The sequence below is a fragment of the Gossypium raimondii genome, chromosome 8 (genome assembly GCF_025698545.1).
Source record: "Gossypium raimondii isolate GPD5lz chromosome 8, ASM2569854v1, whole genome shotgun sequence".
NCBI lineage: Eukaryota > Viridiplantae > Streptophyta > Magnoliopsida > Malvales > Malvaceae > Gossypium > Gossypium raimondii.
In genome coordinates, this window is record NC_068572.1 from 3,186,864 (window position 1) to 3,206,489 (window position 19,626).

General features: G+C 32.9%; 3 protein-coding genes across 4 annotated transcripts; all 3 read right to left on the minus strand.

The window, feature by feature from the left end:
* Positions 1-6,540: 6,540 nt before the first annotated feature.
* Positions 6,541-7,798, minus strand: LOC105790304 (WUSCHEL-related homeobox 13). 2 transcript variants are annotated; one of them, XM_012617832.2, is made up of 3 exons: positions 7,558-7,798; positions 7,173-7,409; positions 6,541-7,065 (listed from the first exon to the last, which is right to left on the minus strand). In XM_012617832.2, exons 2-3 carry the CDS (start codon positions 7,375-7,377, stop codon positions 6,623-6,625), a joined length of 648 nt encoding a protein of 215 aa, XP_012473286.1. In that variant the 5' UTR covers positions 7,378-7,409; positions 7,558-7,798; the 3' UTR covers positions 6,541-6,622. The 2 variants fall into 2 exon arrangements, with proteins under 2 accessions (XP_012473286.1, XP_012473284.1); XM_012617830.2 differs by having other exon boundaries at positions 7,173-7,798.
* Positions 7,799-9,379: 1,581 nt separating this feature from the next.
* On the minus strand, positions 9,380-11,477 carry LOC105790305 (putative pentatricopeptide repeat-containing protein At5g52630). The gene has a single exon (XM_012617833.2). It carries the CDS (start codon positions 11,439-11,441, stop codon positions 9,642-9,644), a length of 1,800 nt encoding a protein of 599 aa, XP_012473287.1. The 5' UTR covers positions 11,442-11,477; the 3' UTR covers positions 9,380-9,641.
* Positions 11,478-13,407: 1,930 nt separating this feature from the next.
* LOC105790306 (casein kinase II subunit beta-1) lies at positions 13,408-16,474 on the minus strand. Its single transcript, XM_012617836.2, has 5 exons — positions 15,980-16,474; positions 15,360-15,578; positions 14,941-15,050; positions 14,689-14,854; positions 13,408-13,974 (listed from the first exon to the last, which is right to left on the minus strand). Exons 1-5 carry the CDS (start codon positions 16,212-16,214, stop codon positions 13,844-13,846), a joined length of 861 nt encoding a protein of 286 aa, XP_012473290.1. The 5' UTR covers positions 16,215-16,474; the 3' UTR covers positions 13,408-13,843.
* Positions 16,475-19,626: the final 3,152 nt, after the last annotated feature.

Below are 19,626 nucleotides of genomic sequence, written 5' to 3' on the forward strand. Positions count from 1 at the left end.
TGCATGATATCATATGGTCGTAGAACTTGGTCTCATGAATTGTTAAAACGGGTAATCAATATGTAACTCTTAGAGTTCACCTATATTTTATATCATCAGTGAAAGGCTGAGGCCACTATAAAATGCTGAGGCCACTATAAAATGGAACCATCTAAATTAATGATAGGCAAAGTAGAAAAAATAATTACCACCTAAATCACTAAATATCTTTCCATTGATATTTAAACAAGATGTTCAAATTCCTTTTTCATGTATTTAAGTAAAAGATATGTTTGTAATAAGTAGATAAAAAAAACTCAAGTCTAGTCAACCTGCACTGCATTTAGTACTATAAGGATATAACACTCCAAAGTTTAATAAAGATTGAATGTATCCATATCAAATACATATTTTTATTTAACAAATTGCAATTGAGTGCTCATAAGTGTCATCCATCCTCTCCCCGGCAAAAAAAATTGCACTCGTGAAAACTTTTCCTTGGTAAAAATCTCCTTTGTTACAAGCTTCAACCCAACGCCCCGAATTCCCTCTCTTTTTGGGTTTTTGTTGACGCTAAAGAGAGTGAGAATTCAGATATTTGCAAATATCTGACTTTGTATATATTCGGATAATGTTTAAGTTTGAATATTTTAATTACTATGTGTAGTAGATTTAAAAAAGATGATATATTCAAAATTCGAATGTATTTATTATCTAAATCAGTTTTACTTTTACGAGTAATGTATTATAGATTCAAATATTTGAATTCATTATTTGCTTTATTTATTTATTTATTATTTTTTGCATTTACTAAAAGCAGTATTTAATGGATTTGGATACTTAAAAGATGATTTTATTTGAGTTCATATTCAAATAATAATACTTGGATTTAATACAAATAACATACCATTTGGCACTATGGTTCTTGTTATAGATGTATTGTTGGTACATTTTGGTAACCATATTAAACTTCTATCCGACATTTGTTAAGGATCTTAATGGGTTACATGGTGTGTTTAAGTTCATACATTTACTTGCATAGTTGTTTTCTGGAATCTTTTTGCAAGTTAAACTTGTTGGTATGCTTTCATATATGTTTGGAGATACTTAAAGCTAGGTTTGCATAAGTTAGAATGTTTTTTTTTTCTTTTTTGTATTTCTGAGCTTGGGTCGAGACAGGTTGAGCATGTTTCAAGATAGGATGAACAAAATTGTGCCCAAGATTGATTTCTAGATGCAAGTCTCGAATCATGCTAAAGTCTAAGACATACAAGTAATCTAAATTTTGAAAACATAGGAAACTTGTCTCATTGTGTTTTGATATTTTGGCCCAAGAATCATAATTTGGCTCTCAGTTCTCTTGGGTTTTCAAACATCGTTTTAGGATCTTTTAATTTCGATTTTCATTTATAATGATACATTAATGCCTGAAATAATTTTTGTTTGATTTTAAATTTGTTTTTAAGTGTATTGTTTGATTGTTTGAGTTGTTTCGGCAACAATTACAATGCTCTATATTCAGTCGTGTAGGGTGTCACAAATCATGTTTTAAAGAATAATATTTTATTGAAATCATAATATGGTAAAACACCAAACGTCTCACAATGAGAATTATTATTGCTACATTTATAACATAAATATATATAAACAAAATAATCTACGCAGCTAGGGACATTATTGCCACTCATTTTTTTTTCTTTAAAAACAATGGAGATTTGAAGGAGTAGGTGCCATTAAATCAAATACTCCAGTCTTAAGTTAAAATATTCAAAAAAAAAAAAAAGTATTAAGTTAAAAGAATGGGTGATCTTACTTTTTCTTACTGTTATGGCTAATATAAGCAGCATTATTGCAAGGAGGAAAGTGCGTTGAAACATGAATGAATGTTACTATCCCTCCCCCATTTGGAGTAAAACTTGGCAATTACATACCAATTCCTGGTTCCAAATAACTTGCAATGAAACCTACAAGGAAGGCCGATAAAAGTAACCTGGTAGTCTTTATATTAGAAGTTGGATTGTATTTAGTCCCTATATGTTAAATTAAAGAGTAAATTAGTCCTTTTATTAAAAGTTATATCCATTTTTACAATTAAAAATTAATCCCTGTATATTAGCATAAAATACACGTGGCACATCACACGTCACTATTTAGTTGTTTTGTCAATTATGTCAGTTTTAATAATAAAATAAATTAAATTTTAATGGAAAGGACCAATTTGCAGTTTGTTCTAATGTATAATGACTAATTTACCTATTTTTTAATAGAATGGACAAAATACAATCTAATACCTAATACAGAGACTTTCAAAATATTTTTATGGGGAAAAATTCATATATATTTTAATTACATCAATCTAGAGTTACTCAATTTATTTATGCCACAAGATACAACAATTAATAACTTAGTGATTACTTGACAATTATGTTGTAATAATAAACCTACGTTTCATAAGTATTTTCTCTAGCTTCAATTTTCTTTTCTTCTATTGCAAGTTACTCTGAATCATTCATTCATGTAGCAGTCGTCTATTTTAGACGAGTGAGAGATATTAACATTCTCATATCTTTTGTAAGCACTAACTAATAATAGTAATATCTAGACACAAATACTTATATATATATATATATATATATATATGATTTTACTTACAAGAAAGTCGATATGTTTGCACCCGTGATTGAAGGATAACTTTTTTTCGAGAGTATTAGTTTTGTACTAAATATTATTTTTCTACCAAAAAAGTTAAAATTTTATTCCTAGTATCCTACTCCTACTCAATTTAATGTAAGGAATAAATCTTAATCCTAATTAACTCTTAATTAATATCATTACAAATAATATTTTTGATAATTGAGAAAGGAGAATGGGGTTGCTTGAGATCGAAGGTAAACTCTCATGCCTACAACATAATATTTTTGACATTGGGCCAAGAGATCGTTGGAACAAATAATACTTAAATAAAATAAAATAATCCTGAAATTTTAAAAAAGCATTGTACGTAATTCCTATGCCCAAATCTTTTATATGACCCCATATTTTCATTTATTTTCTATTTTTTGTTGCTTTTTATTCTTTTAAAAGGTATGGAATCGAAGAAATTGGAGGATGTTTCTGTTGAAAGTGATGAATTTGGGTGTACCACTACCATGGAGGAGATGTGGCAGTTGTTGGAATGTATAGGTTTTTGATCCCCAAGGGTAAACATCGTCAAAGTGAGGTGGGATTAAGAGAAGGCGATGCATCCTATTTTTTGGTACCGCTGTATGTGTTCGAGGAGGCCTTTCATCTTCCGTTGCACTCGTTTTTTGAAGTTCTGAATTCACATGGAATCGCACTAGGGCAACTGATAAAGGCCTCCTGGTAGGATTTGGTGGCTTGTTTTTACGTTGTCGTTTAAGGGTGAGGTAGCTTCAGTTGATGTATTAAGGAGGGCATACATAGTATTTTCTTGTTGCGATATGGTCATTCATGCATTGACTCGCACATATGACGGACAAGCAAAGTGTGAACAGATCAAGTAGACACGCGGACAACGGTGTGAGTCATTTGGCGGACTGACCAAATATAAGAAGATTGGTGAACTGTCAGTTGGAGAACTATCGAGCGGACAACCCTTGACGGTCTATCTGGCGGATTGTCCAAATATGAATAAAACTCGCGTATACACAAGACACGAGCTATCTTGATGATTCGCGTACTCTAAGCTATTGAAGGGCATACTATCAAGGTGCTAACTGACTATGCCAAGTTGAGATACTGCAGACTATCCCAATGTTTTTGGTACAAGTTGGCATCTTTAATTTGATAGGTTAATTTTAGCGGTGCAGATTAGATAGAAATCGGCCAATTTTAGCAGTGCAGATTAGATAGAAATCGGCCAATGAGTAATTTCAAGTTCACTTTGTATGTAAATTATATATATTGAAATAGAAAATATAGCAAGTCACTAAACTTGGTCCGTCTTTCCTTTCTTCCTTACAAAGAAAAACCTACACTTCTGCTAGTGAGACATATCAGAAGGGGTTCATGATGTTGACGACTCGCAAGGGGACCATAACGATGCTTGATAACACGAAGAACAGTATGCACTTAGTGAAGGAAAAATACATTAAAATCGAACAACTATGCGGAGGTGGATTTCCCTTTCCTATTCACAGGTGTAAGCCCAGCAGTGATAGTACATTGGAACCAGCTTTGGAAACAGATACGAAGGTGCTTCAATATTAATGTCTCGCCGATAAAGTATGAGGATGTACATAGCTTGCATAGTGTATGGAGATACTGCTTGATGGGGAAAAGCCCAAACGGCTGGGATGAAACTGACATTAATATAATTGGCGACAACCGGTTGAAGGGGTTAAACCGTGTAATGAAGTGTGGCCTTATGGCAGGCTAGATACTATTAGCAAAATTTTGCTTGGTTCGCAGTAAGAACCTAAAATTTTTTTGGTAACATATGCTCATTGTCTCGAGCAAAAGTGAGGGAAGAATTCAATGAAACAGAAGGGCCAACATTACAACTTCGTAGGAGGAAGAAAATCACTGCTGTAGTAGGTGATTGTTTCTCTGGTAGAGGTTCAAAAGATGTTGGGTCTCGTGCAGAGAGTGACGCTGAAAGAGGAGGGAAAAGAATGACCGAAGGCAGTGAGAGCGGAGCCCTCAGAGGTGATGCGAGGGAGACTCATGGTGCTACCATCTCGGATGATGTAGAGGAGGTTATCATTAGTAGTACCTCCACTTCTCCGTTTCTTGTGTCCGTTCCTACTACAACTCTCATTTCTTTGGCCTCCACTTTGCCAATTCCAACCTTATCAAGTCCAGTTTTGTCAACTCATGCTTTCTTAACTCTTACTTCATCAGTTCCAGCTTCGTCATCTTCTGTGATGAGGTCAAGCCTTGGAAAAAGTTTGAGCTCACTCAGGAGCCAACTGGCTAATCAAAGACCTCTTGTAGCTCCAAAGCAGAGAAAAAAGCTGAAAACTACAGCTACCAAAGTTACATGTCCTTTGGGGACAAGCTCTGCCACAACAAGCAACACTATGACTTCTACCTTTTAAGCGGAACTATCTCTGTGGTTCCTCTGAGTAGTAATATCTCCATTGGCTTGGTAGGCTGTGGGGCTTTGAAAGTCGACCCATTTCGAAGTGTTTCTCATTGCGGAGGTGGTACATCCCTTTCATCTTCATTCTTCAAGCAGTGGTATGTCTTTAAGTTAACCATGTTTATATTTGTTTTGACATGTACCTCTGGTGTTGCAGGTTCTCCTAACAAATTTTTACAGTGGTGCACGTGCTACCTTTTTCTATTTCTCTTGCTTCTTCAAGTGCACCTTCCTCCTCCTCCACTGACAAAGGGAAAGAAAAGCACTTTCTAGGATCGATTGTAACCTCGCTATTCCTATTGGTGCTTCAACCGTGACACAAACAACCAGCGCAGCTGAAATAGTTGGAAGCTGGACAGGCTTAGTTGCTGAACATGCCTTTGTTTTTCTTCAGATGGTGAGGTCTTCGAAGCGGACCAATACAAACAGCTTGTAGGGAAGCTGTTAAGAGGGAGACCAGACTGAAGCAGGAGGTGACCTGTTTGGAGGGAGAGAGCGACGGGCTAAAGGAGGATAAGCTTGAGCTTCAAGCTAAGGTTAAAGAGTTGGAATACTCAGCTAACAAGCATGCAACAGAGTTGGCTTCTCTGAAAAAAGAGCATGAAAGTGGTCATTGTGATTAGCGAGTGCTGACCGTGCAAATTGGATTTGAAGGGTCATCTCATTGGGAAATTCAAAATTCATTTCCAAATTGCCAACATGAAAATAATAAAGCAGATGTGCAGGCACACTTGCTGTTGTCTTCTTTACCATGATTGCCTTATTGCTGCAATATAGGAAGTTAGATTTTCAAGAATTGAGGTATAGCAACCATGAGTTCAATCATGTTGTCGCTTCTTGGTTGTGAGCAGCTATTGACGGGGTCAGTTAGATTACTAGAAATGGTGGCCAAATTAACATAATCTATTGAATTGAAGAAGTTAATTTCGCGTGGGAAGGAAAAAAAAAAAAGGGTCGCCTTTAGGTTGATGCTAGTGTCACGGTTGGTTTGTAAGCAGGGCATCCCATGGTGTGGAGCATGGCACCTCTAAGTGTAGTCAGAGGCAGTAGATGTGACGGGAGGCCTCCAAGGGTGCGAACAATGGCGCACCCAAGGGCCTAGGGAGGCTTAGGTGTAACAGGCCAAGAATTGTGCACAACGACAAGGAAGAGCTCGGAGGGTCGCAGATCATGGCAGACACATTTAGAACATGTCGGAGGAGTCCAGAAGTTGCAAAAAAAGTAGAAAAATCTGAAGAAAAGGTCGGATCCTTGTGGAATAAGGTAGAACATTCCGAAAGCTCTAGAATAGAATAGTCTTATACAGAAACATATAGGCTAGAGTAGAATATTCTATACACTCGATGTAGACCATCCACTGTAATTAATCTCAACCATTGGATTGAAATGGCTTGGCCTTACTAACATTCTCCCAAATTAGAGTGCTTAGAAGGCCTAGAGATTATGAAACTCATAGATTTTTCAGAAATGGCTCAATTCAATTTTTAATTATAAAAAAATATTAATGTCATCCTTTCTAAATCAATTCTTACATAAACATCATCCTAGTAACCCAAATTGTTCAGCTAGATTATTGTAAGAATCATAGCCTCGAGAAATAGAAGCTTGGAAATAGAAGCTTTCAACTCCTTGTGAAATGTTGGTAATGAAGTCCGGATCTACTGGTTTAGTCCTTTTTTCTTTTGTGCTCATATCTGTTTCTGCATTAACTGAATCTGTAGAGGATTGAAGCTTTCTTTTTGATCGAGCACGCCTATTCTGAAACCAGTTATATACATTTGTTTCAGAGATTTGACCATGTTGTGCTAGTTCAGATGCTATCTCTTTGATTTTTTGCTTGCTTGGTGTTCCAGTTCCTTGCTCATATATATTCTCAAGAATTTGAAGCTGCAATGCGGTTGGAGTCCATCGCTGTCTAGCAGTGATCTTGTGCCCAACAGAGGCTGATATTGGATCACAGTATAGATTTCCCAACCTTATACCTGAAACCAAAACAACATGATTATTGAATATAGAACCAAGGCAGCCAACATGAGAAAAGTCGAAAGGAACAAAAAGAACCCAAGGAGAAAAAAAAGAAGAAAAGAACCAGTAAAATTGTGGTGGGCAGACATGGATTTGTGCAACTCAGCAAGCTGCTCAGAAATGGCGGAATAGGCAACGATCTGTTTCCTCAGTTCCTCTACCTGTTCATCGGTCATCACTTTCCCACAAACCCCATTTTGAATTTGATACTGCAAATAGTCTTCTCCTTGTTGGTGGTGGTGTTGCATTTCTTGATTCTCCCAGTCCATTTTCTCTCTATCAGCCACTCTAGTTTTGGAATCTCGATTTCAATTTATGAAAGAAAAAGCGGCAGCAAAGATGGTAAGTAAATATATACCTTGAATAGAAATTTAGAAATTAAGGGTTGGACTCTTGATTCCAATTTATGGAAGAAAAAGCAGTAGCAAAGATGGTAAGTAAGTAGATACCTTGAATAGAAATTGAGGAATTAAAGGAGCAAAAAACTGCATCAATTAGCAAAGCAGAATCTTTGTCATTGCGTCTATGGCATTATAGTGCCGGGTTGCGCGGGTAACTCTGTAAACTCTTTAGCAGTGGCCAATCGCAATACTTGTAGCCGTCAAAGGAGGATCAACACGTTAGAAAATTTTGGATTTTAGTTTCCAAATTAAAAGGGAAATGACTAAAGTTGAAAATCCAATCCATAATTTCCAATGGTGTGTTTTACCTCCGCCAAGGTTTAATTTTAGAAAAAAAAGAAAATTGGTGACATCAAAATCCCATGGGTGAGAATGAATTAATGGGCAAATTTGATATTTTATGTTTTGGGATTTGATTGCATCACAATAATATTAATACTCCAATATTATCTTATTTAAATTCAATTTATTTGTATAGATTACTTATCTATATATTTCACTTTATTATTCACTTTATTTTTAAAATTTTCATTTAAAAATATTTTATACATTTAGTAAGTTCGGATATTTAATAATTAATTTAATTAATTTGCAGTATAATAATAAAATTTGGATTTAATGCCAATAATAAATAAATTTAGATTTTAAAGAAAATTTACATATTTAAATTTCAATTTTATAGAAATATAATATATATATATATATAAGGTTGTATTTTTTTATTTCACAAGTAGCTTTAAAAATTAAGCTTGATAGTCATGTAAAAAATGGTTTTGTAATGACCTAGAATTTAATAAAAATTATAAACGGTGTTAAGAATTGATTTAAAATAAAAATTGTTAAATAGTATACCTATTTTAACTTTTAGGTCATCACAAAAAATATAATAAGTGCAATCATTTGATTAAAAAAGGTGTCCATGAGCCAAGTCAAATTAAATTAATACTTAATTTTTAAAATAAATTTTGATTTGAGCGGACTCTACCCAAGCATGACCAATAAAAAATCCAAATTATTGTTTAAAATAAAATATTTAAAAATATTATTTTATATTAATATTTATATAAATTTATAATTAAGTTTAAATAAAAATATTTAAAAGAACATTTAATTTAAATTCCAACCGGCACCAACTTCATCCAAGGTTTTGCGTAAATAAGTATAATGTGGTATAGTTAAAGGATGTTGTCAGTATTTTGCCTGTTAAACTTGTCTTATTTTTGGCACCTTTTTCATGCATATTTTAGAGGATTTTTAGTAGCAATTATTAGATTGCACCATCTTCAACCACTTCTTTGAAAACTTTTAATGTCATCAACTTTCTTTTACTTTTTACTTATTTACTTGTTGAAGACATCCTTAAAGCAAAAATTAATGGGATATACATTGAGTTTAAGGAGATGGGGGTGTATCTAAGGGTGGCAGGGGACGACATGCTTAAAGCAAAAATTAATGGACTATACACCTATACTGATTGAGTTTAAGTAGATAAATATACATATATATACACATATATAGCAAAACTGATTACTAACACTTAAAAAATTATTGGTAGTCTTCATGTCCATTTTACTATGTATATATGTAGCAAAACAGAGCAGAGATTAGATAAATGCTGCCTCCTATCTATTGAATAACACTTAAATGGTGGCATAAATAGGAAAATGGTTGCTTAACTCTAGCATGCCTGATTACTAATTAAGCCAGAGAGAGGAAATAAACATGGAGTACATCAAGCTCCATCACTGATCAATTTTTCAAACATTACAAATTTAAACATAGGATAGTAAGTACCATAGTAGCACATTAAAAGCAAATAGATTCAGAGTGCCTTAGTAATCCTTGAGCATCAAACATCACATGAAGAAAAAAGATGAAAGGAGATATTTAATAAAAGTTAAATAAAGTCTTCTTTGGTTTTAATTTTCCCCTTCTCATTTCAAAATTTTGTTGAGGTACACTAATTATATTATCTTACATATTGTTCATCAATAGTGTCATCATAGAAGCATTTTGCCATCATCAAACCTATGGGGCACTTGTTTATCTCACACTATAGTCTTTCAATGTAATTCTTTGCCCACTTGTTTCAGATTTTTGTTAGGATACAATAATGGTATCTTATACTTCATTCACCAATAGTCACCACAGGAACATTTTCCATCCTCAAAATGATGAAACCGATTGTTATCCCTAACAATAATTACTCTTCCAGTACACTTGGACATAAACTTGATTGCTGTATGACAATCACCGCAGATGCGCAAGTTCTTCATAACTCTAATTGGCCTATCTGATGGAAAGGTAATGAGCCCAAATGCAACAGCTAGTCTTTCACTATGATATCTGATTGTCTGATTCTTTTCTTCGCCGTTTACTTCTCTCAACACAAAACTTGTGTCTGCAATATAACCAGCTCGTTCCATTTCGTCTCCTAATTCCTCTAATTTTCTGTAAATTTCTTTTGTTTTGGCATTGGACCTATCCCCAGCAGCAAATGTGTGAACCTTATTTCCCTCCTCAACCCAACTCAAGCCTGTCTCTTTCTTAATCCCTCGATCTCTAAGCATCTTCCTAGCTTTGGCTGCATCCTCGTATCTCCCAGCAGCAGCATAAGCATTAGATAATAACACATGCAAACCTGAGCTCACCGGTCCCAACTCAAAAATCCTATCAGCGGCATAAGCTGCCAATTCAGTGTTTCCATGAAGTCGACACCCTGTTAAAAAAGCTCCCCAAACAGACTCTGTCGGCTGAATAGGCATCTCCCTGATGATTGAAAGTGCCTCCTGCAGTTTACCTGCACGACCAAATAAATCAACCAAAGAAGCATAATGTTGATCACCTGGCTCAATTCCATACTCCTTCATTAACTCAAAGTAATGTTTTCCCTTCTCAACAAGCCCGGCATGGCTACAAGCATAGAGCACACACAAAAAGGTAATAAAATTCGGTTTGATCCCAAGGCCTTCCATCTGCTTAAACAAATCAAACACTTTCTCTGTTTGTGAATGCTGAGCACAAGCAATCAGCATTGCATTCCACATCCCAAGATTCTTAACACAGGCTTCATCAAAAACCCGGTAAGATCCTCCTATCACTCCACACTTAGAATACAAAGATATCAAAGAACTGCCCACGAAACTTGATATATCATAATTTGTTTTAAAGCACAATCCATGTATCTGCTTACCTAACTGAAGCAGCGTGGAATTAGCACAAACCTGTACAACACTCGAAAAAGTAAAGTCATTTACGTCCAGACGTTCATATAAAGCTTGTTTGAACAATGTCAAAGCTTCCTCAAACTCACCTAACTGAGCATATCCATATATCATCCCACTCCAAGAAACAACATTTCTTTGAGGCATTTCATCAAACAAGTTCCTTGCATCCTTAATTTTCCCGCATTTACCATACATGTCAACCAAAGAACTCGCCACGAATACATCCCTATCATACCCAGTTTTCAAAACCAAGCAATGTATCGATTGGCCGATATCAGACCTTCCCAGAATCGCACATGACTTAGTAGCGCTAGGGTAGATATGATCGTCGGGCCTAATGTTATTAACAAGCATTGTACGGAAAAACTGGATTGCAAGGGAAGGGAATTCATTTTGAGCGAAAGAGGAGATAACAGAGCTCCAAGTAGTGGGGCTTTTATGTGTAGCTTCGAAGAAGACTTGACGGGAGAAGAGAGGGAGTTGGGTCTTGGAATAGAAGTTGATGAGGTGATGAGATATGAGAGGGATGGTTTGAATGCCTGATTTAATGATGTGGGCATGGAGTTGGAGACCCTTTGGGAGGGACCTTGTGTGGGTTAAAGAGAGGAGTAGGTTGCAGATGTTTCTGTAGTTTTGCTCGAAGGAGAGTTGGTTTAAAGGGTTTAGGGGAGGTTCTGGGGTTTCCAGGGATTGAGGGAGGAGCATCAGATCGGTTTGACAACTTTGGAGATTTGGAGTGAAAACTTACTAATTTATACTCCTACTACCAATTGCTTGGGCCATTTGTATTATTACCCCTAAACCAATTCAAAAAATTTCTAGTTAATTAAGTTCAATTAAAAATTTTAATATGTCCAATTAAAATTCTTACAGAATAACTAATTCCATATTAGAATGTATAAATTTGAAACTATATATATATGTTAAAAAATTTAAAGAAAATAATAATAAAATAAAATATTTTAGTATGATAAACTTGAATAGTTAATTAACTTATTTAAGTTCCAAAATTATTATTTTGAAAATTTTAAAAATATTTTAAAATTTTGAAAATTATTTTAAATTTTTGTTATGAGAGATTAGTTTACTTATTTTTAAAATTGACAGAGACTAAAGGGATATTTACACAAATCTATTAAATTCAAATTTATTCTGATAAATTTATTTTAATTTAATTCATTGTAAATAAATTATTTTTTATATTCAATTTGTAACTAAATTAAGAATATCTTATTAGAAGAGAAAACCACAACTCCGAAACAGCAAGCTGCAACGCAAACTCAAAATTTTCTAAAACAAAACAGTCTTGTCTTTTTCCCGCAGCTCTCGTCTTTTTCACCCCAGGGATTACTATATCCGACCACAAATGCTAAACTACACCCTAAAACTGAATTCCTAAGCCATTTAAACCCTACTTCATCTTTCTTACCTAACCCAACCTTAATTAACACTTTAATTTGTCTTAGAAGAAGTAAGGATTTAAGCAAACTTGAAAATTAATCATGAGCTACAAAAACCTTGAAAAGAATTCAGTGACGTCATTCTAAATGATTTCTTGCTAAATGAAGTGAGTAATAAATGTCGGATGATTATCCAATAGAAATCTGACAGATTTTGGTATTAAGTTTTGAAGACACTAATAGAATCTTCAAAATTTTAGAAGTTTAATGAATTTTTTAAAAAATTTTGGAGTCTATATAAAATTATTAAAATATTTGTGAGATTAATGAAAATATTCGAAAATTTTAGGAAAGCTTAAATTTTATAAAAGAATTAAGAAAGTATAATGAGAAATCAAAATTTATAGTAGACTAAGAGATGTATGAGATAAAATTAGATTTGTTCATAAGTCAGATCGGATCGAGTTTAGATTGGGCCTTGTCAAAATTTTAAGTCCATTTAATTGGCTTGAGTTAAACTCGAAAAATTATTCTAAAATTTTTGATTCGAATAAAAATGTTAATATCCAACCTTGCCAAACTGAATTAATTTTTATTTTATTTTTATGTAAAAATTAAAATATAATACATCAAAAATACTAAAACATTAAACTTAATGTTTTCCAACAAATTGAAAATAAATTTAAAAATATTTATATTTAAATAACACTAATATAACTTAACAAACAAATACTTCTAAAATAGTAACAAAACTGACAATAAAACAAGAATTATACAATATCAAATAATAAAACAAAATAATAATAACATAACAGTAACATAGTAACAAAACAGTGAAAAAACAAAAAAAAAAGCACCAGACTTTTTTGTCTTTTTGCCAATTCGGGCCAGGCCAAAAAAGCTATAAACAAGGCACGACCCATTTTTAAATGAACCTTGTTTCTTACTCAAATCCTCCCACTTCCCACTTTTCAGGCAGGCCTTCGACCCAACCCATTTTTCAGACAGACCTTCGACCCAACCCATGGATAAAATAGCTAAATTCCAACTAACAATTGAAATAGATGTAGACGTGAATTTAAATTAGTTTTGGCAGGAAGGAAAAAGAGCATGAATATGAGGAAGATAATCAACTCAATGATCAAACTTTGAGCATGTAGTGATGACAAAAATATTTGGTTCCCTAGTTTGATTCAGCAACTTCATTATTTAGACAAGAAAAGAAACACAAAGGCAGATTTCATATCATAGTATTTATTTTGAAATATCCATGGATTTAAAGTAGGAAATTCATGTAAAAGATGAGGTTGAAGTTTACATTAGAGAAATGGAATATTTATGTATCTAGGTCAACAAAACCATTGAACAAAAGAAAGAGATATTCACCTAATCTATTATCAACTACAGCAAAACGCACACTTCCAAACAAAAATATATGCTTACTTAAACTTCATAAAAAAACAAATCCTAGAGATTCCTTGTGCTCCACTAGCACTCCATATTTCATTTGCCATATCAATCAATCAATCAATCAATCGTACCATTTCTTTGTTTCTTTTGGAGCCCCACTTCACCTTGCATTGTTGGGAACCCACTGCTTTGATAGAAGAAGCACCAGGCTAATTGAAAATCACCACGAATCTCACTGACCGGAAATTGATCTGAGTGTTTAAGTTCTGTCTTGCTGCAACTCATGTATCAATCATGTCAGGGCTTGTGGATCTTGAAGCCGAAAACTCGTGGGATGTAGTTTTGAGTTGGCTTTTGAGGCTTTAAGTGCCCATATGTCATCAGAAATAGATGTGGAAATGTTGTACCGAAATATGCTCCGTCAATATCTTTGTTTATGTCAAGGAAATTAAGCAGTAAAACGAAGTAATATCTGGTAACAGGAAATAATAGAAAGAACTGAAATATCATGCCAAAGGTCGATTCGTAACCGCGCAGAAGAGAAAAAAGAAAAATCGAGACCTCTTACAAGCCCAACAACATCATGGAAGGGCGTTTGTGAACATAGACTAACTTCTATGCGAAAACTGATAGCAGGAAGGTATGAGATTCATGAGCAAGGGCACGGGGTACCCTTAGCATCTACTAACTTTGTAATATTGTTCATCCAAAAAACTACTTAAAAACCATAAGGTTCCACAAAATCCTACTGATTTCATAATTTGAGATGGAACAAGGGAACGTAATCACAATGCATAAATAAAGGAAGACCAAAAGCATAACATCATCAAACATAGATGGAAGACAAAAACTAATATAGGAAAGAATCTACCGAAATGCATAATAATACCAATTCAAATAGTAATGAATAAAATTAGCAAAAAGAATCCCAAACACCATATTAATCTTCTAGGATAAAAGAGCTTTTTTATCAATGTTGATCCAAGAGATCCTATTTATTTATGCATGAAATGATTATATTATATGTGCAAAGAATTAGTTTCGGGTAGCTTACCTAGAAAGAAGTTGTTTCATATGTCTCAAGCATAATATAGGAGAAAAACAAAACAAAGAAAAAGCCAAAGATGAAATGGTAAGGATACTGCCTTGATACTTGGATCGAGGGTAATATATATCTTCACATTTTGGGCAGTAGATTTTCACGGTACTCGAGCGAGGAATATCTGATTGACCAACTGGAAGACAAGGTTGTCCACAGCAGCAAACTCTCGGGCATCTTCCAAAGTCATAGTTTTTGTACTTCTCCAACTGAAATAGAAGTTTCAAAGTAGAGTTTTGTAAACAAGATATGAAGTTAACCGAAAGAAAAAGAAAAAAATGACAGTGATTATTACCATAGCAGACATTCCCTTGCTAGTTAATATGTAACGGACGTGTATAAGACCATACAACATCTCAGCAGCTGATTCAACCAATTCATTTTGTTCTTCGGTGAACATATCGCCTATAAAAGCAAAACGCATCTACTTAATAGTAGGAATCAACACACAACGATGTTGGTTGAGTAGAAATGATGTAGGAGCCATACATTAAAAAATGGGACAAGAAAAAAACATTGTTATGCAAAAGCACAGCAAACAGACACAAACAATGATGTCGATGCTAAACAACATTAAAAACACAAGCAAGTGGCTAAATGTAGATATAAACATTGTAAATGCAAACACATGGTAGGAAATGCTTCAAACCACAAGGCTTACTATCATTTGTAATATGGACCTTGAGGAAATACCAAATCATCTTCATGACTTACCATGAGAAGATTCAATGTCCAAAATCAAATCAAGTGCATAATCATAATACGGAACTTGATGGCTCAACCCACAAAGATTAAAGTCATCTTGGATGTATTCATCATCAACTTCACAGAAAAACTCATTGCCCCGCAAATTGCAAAACCACGAGATCCAAGATGTGTCATCTCCATCGGAACCGCTAACATCCGATTCTTCAGTGTCCGTTTCAGATTCCTCTGCAACCAAAGGACAAGAACTTCACATTAAATTACTTGCATACTGATCACAATTAGCTTATGTAAAAACACTACAAGAAGGAAACTTATAACTAAGAATTATAATTAGCTTAAAAAAACTGGTACTAGGATTTTTCTTTTGTGCACAAAATTTTGCTTATATACAAATTAGACACACATATAAATAGTAATACAGCCCACTTACAAACACCTCTAAGCCAAGATCTCAAACATTTCGCTTTCACAATGCAAATTGCAAATACCCAAGACGCATCGGCTTAAATAATTCAAAAAAATAAAAACTCAAAACTCAGATCTTGCTAAAGAAAATGAATTCGAAAATAAAACAATCCAATGGGCTATAAAGTAAAAGAAAGAAAACAACAGATAAACCAACTAACCATCGGAACATCGGGCTTTAGAAAGAGCCGTAGAACGCGAATCGCGATGATCGAGCTGAGATTTACCAGTGGAAGTTGAAGGCAAAGAGGATCTCTCTTTGTCTTTGCCGTTCAAGCCTCTCGAAGTGCACGGCGATAACTTCTCTAGATGCTTATCCAAAGAAGCGACTAGACGCTTCCGATCGATTAGCTCCGATTTCGATGAACCTATTCCTCGATCTCTATGACTATACATGATTTCTTTTTCCTCTTTTGCACCTCAAGAATTTCAAAAAAAGGTGCGAACTTTATTTTTCACTGTCAATGGTAGGATAAAAAATTCAAGCTTTTTGGAGATGCATCGGTTTGAGAGAGAAACCCTGGAATTGGGAATTTGGGGGGGTTTTGTGGGGATTGAGGATGACGCGACGACGTATAAACGAACTGCACTTCAAGGATAGCTCGCCTCTCTGTGTCTCTCTTGTCGTTGCTGGTGGCTTCACTTGCTTCTCTCTCTTTTTCTTTTATTTTTTCTTTTTAATTTCTTTTTTTTTTCTCGGGAGATTTTTTTTCTTGGATTCCTATGGCCCAAGCCCATACTCAAGCCTCTCATGAATTTTTTTGCATTAAATCTTTAAATTTTGTAAGGTAAAAAGTCCTCTCAGGTCCCTTTTAATTTCAAAATTAGGCAAATTGGTCCCTTGACAAAAAGAGCAGTTTAGTTCTGTTAATTTCAGAAATGAGCCGCTAAAACTTATTTGAAGAAATGGTTGAAGGTTTTGCTTGAGATTTAGATGACACAAATTGAAAACAATTAACCATATGTAAGAACTTGGCACATATTTTTTATTAGGGATAATATAATTTTTGGTCCTTGAACTTGATAACTAGGTCTACTTTGATACTTGTGCTTTTTTGTATCCACTTTGGTATTTGAATTTGGTAACTAAATTCATTTTGGTTCCTAAACTTGAAAAATATAAAAGTTCAATGATGTAGCATTCTGAGATTATACCACATCATCACTTAAAAAATTTTAAAAATTTATATAAATTTCCAGGTGTTAATGTGGTACTATCTTAGACTATCAGATATAATGTTCTAATAATTGGACCAGTGGTTAAACTAATCAACCCATTGGTTCCTGATTCAACCGGTTTGATCGGTTCAACTACTAGACCAACAATAATTAAATATATAATTAAAATAATTTCTGATTCAATCGATTCAACCCCTTTGTTTGGACTAATATATCGGTCTGTTCTCAATCCGACCAACCAATCCAGTTATGTTCCAAAAACATTGCTCATATCATCAAATCTTAACAAAATCCAAGTTCAGGGAACTAAAATGGATCTAGTTTCCAAATTCAGATACCAAAGTGAATAAAAAAATACAGGCATCAAAGTGGACCTAGTTGTCAAGTTCAAAGGTCAAATATTATATTATCTCTTTTTATTATTAGTAATTTTTTTTCTTTTCCACATATAAATTGATAGAAAAATTAATACCTCACTTCCGAAATTAGCAAAAAATAAATTACTTATTTTAAAGAGGGATTATTTTTAAAATTTCGACACTAAAAAGGACTCGAGAGATTTTTTACTAATTTTTTAAAATTATCTAATTCATTTAGAATGTTTAGTTATATGCGATATAAATGTCGATTGAATATTAGTTCTTTAGTACTAATATTATTAAAATTTTAATGCAAATATATTGCACACCAAAGTCTATTTTGATTGTTTTTTGAATGTAAATTACAATTAAAGTTATTAAATTATTATTAAGTTTACGTTTTGGTCACTCAAATTTAATAAGTTATAAAATAGCCATTGAACTATTCGAAAGTTCTCATTTAAGTCACTAAATTGTTAAAATCATGTTATATGGCCTTTTCTGTTTGCATTGTCTACGCCAACCGAAAGCTTTCTTTCTCTTCTATAATTCTTTTTTTTTCATGAAGCAACTTTAAACATCATGAATCTAATCTCTAATATTGACCGTCAAATCGACTTTAATCTAAGGTATGTTGTTCTACTCGTTAATGGATACTAATCAACCGTATCAATCATTGGATCATCGCTTGGAGCTTGCTAGTCGAACTTAAAACAAGAAAACTTAATAACCCACTAAAAAAAAACTTTTGAATAGTTTAGTAATTTAAATAAAAACTTTGAATAGTTCTTTAATTATTTTATAACTTTTTAAAGTTGAGTAACTAAAATGTAAAATTATTAATAATTTAACATCTTTTTTAAGTGTAGTTTACTCTATTAAAAAGTTTGACACTTCATATGTATGAAGTGAATAATGCATGTAAGGATATAGCCATATTAGGCAATTATATAGCAAAAAGTAGTTAAAAGTTAAATTATAGTGATCATCATCATAGAGTCAACAATGTAAAGTAAGTTGTGCTAATTAGAATAGTGCTATGTCAACTAATTATGTAAAAAAAAAAAAAAGTCAAAAGTTAAATTATAGTGATAGTCACATAATCATATTCACAATGTTCTCTAATAGTTCTACTATAGCGAATAATATTATTCCAAAGGATTAATACATGCTATACTGATTGAGTTATCCGTTCAGGTTTAAAGATTAGTTTTAAATTTGAAAAGGTTTGAGTAAAAATATTAGACCCAACAAATAAATTTGGGTAAAAAAATTAGATTTGTTTAAAATGAGCTTGAACATTCAAAGCCCAAACCCGGCCCAGCCTATTTTTAAGTTTATAATACTTTATATTATATTATTTTATATATTATGTAATTTAAAACACATTAAAAAAATAAACCTATAATAAATATATAATATTACTCTAATGTAAACATTAAAATAAAATTAAGATGACTATATAAAAATTTTCAATAAATAAAAAATTATAAAATTATTAATTATTAATTATTAAAATAATATAATATAAATATTTTAAAAAATAATATGGGTGGGTCTAAAATGGACTTGGGTTAGTCTTCTGCAAATATGGGCGAGTTTGGACAAAAATTTAAGCCCATATTTCAGGCTAGGCTTAGGCAAGCATAAAGCATGTTAATATCATGCTTATATCCGACCCGACCCGAACCATGAATACCTCTAATACATACAACTCGAGTTTGACATTTTCTTTTAATGTTGTTGTATTTTTTTTATTCAATGCAATACTTGTATTTGATAAAAGTTATACATTTTGATATTTGAAGTTTTAGAGATGAGTTGATAAAATTTCATAATTAGCTAATAATGCCATCAATTAATTTTCATCAAATCTACCCTAAAATTTGTATTAAACCATGAACATCGGATTGTATTTGACAAATTAAATAGATTCACAATTATCACTAAATATATTCTATTAACAAAATCATGAAAATTAGAACTTAATAATATTAACAATCAACTTTCATCAAATCAATTTAAAGTCCGGATTAAACACTAAAAATTAACAATTTTACCAATGGTTACCAAAATATATAACTTCTTTCAAATACAAAATTAAATTGGACAAAAAATAACATACATATCACATTAGAAAAAAAATTATAAAATTCAAATACTAAATGATATATTAGAACTTTATAAACGACTCTTCACTCTAATAGAAAACTCAGGTTTATGAGAATTTCTGTGAGAAAATTTTATTCGACATTTTTCTTTTATTTTTT

Excerpts from the sequence above, each read along its gene's own strand:
- LOC105790304 (XM_012617832.2), bottom strand. The coding sequence starts at position 7,377 with ATGGACTGGGAGAATCAAGAAATGCAACACCACCACCAACAAGGAGAA. Across the intron at positions 7,066-7,172 it reads TGCCCACCACAATTTTACTG|GTATAAGGTTGGGAAATCTA; the intron begins GTTCTTTTCTTC and ends TTTTGGTTTCAG.
- LOC105790306 (XM_012617836.2), bottom strand. The coding sequence starts at position 16,214 with ATGTATAGTCATAGAGATCGAGGAATAGGTTCATCGAAATCGGAGCTA. Across the intron at positions 15,579-15,979 it reads TAAAGCCCGATGTTCCGATG|AGGAATCTGAAACGGACACT; the intron begins GTTAGTTGGTTT and ends CTTTGGTTGCAG. Across the intron at positions 15,051-15,359 it reads GGACATTGAATCTTCTCATG|GCGATATGTTCACCGAAGAA; the intron begins GTAAGTCATGAA and ends TTGCTTTTATAG.
- LOC105790305 (XM_012617833.2), bottom strand. The coding sequence starts at position 11,441 with ATGCTCCTCCCTCAATCCCTGGAAACCCCAGAACCTCCCCTAAACCCT.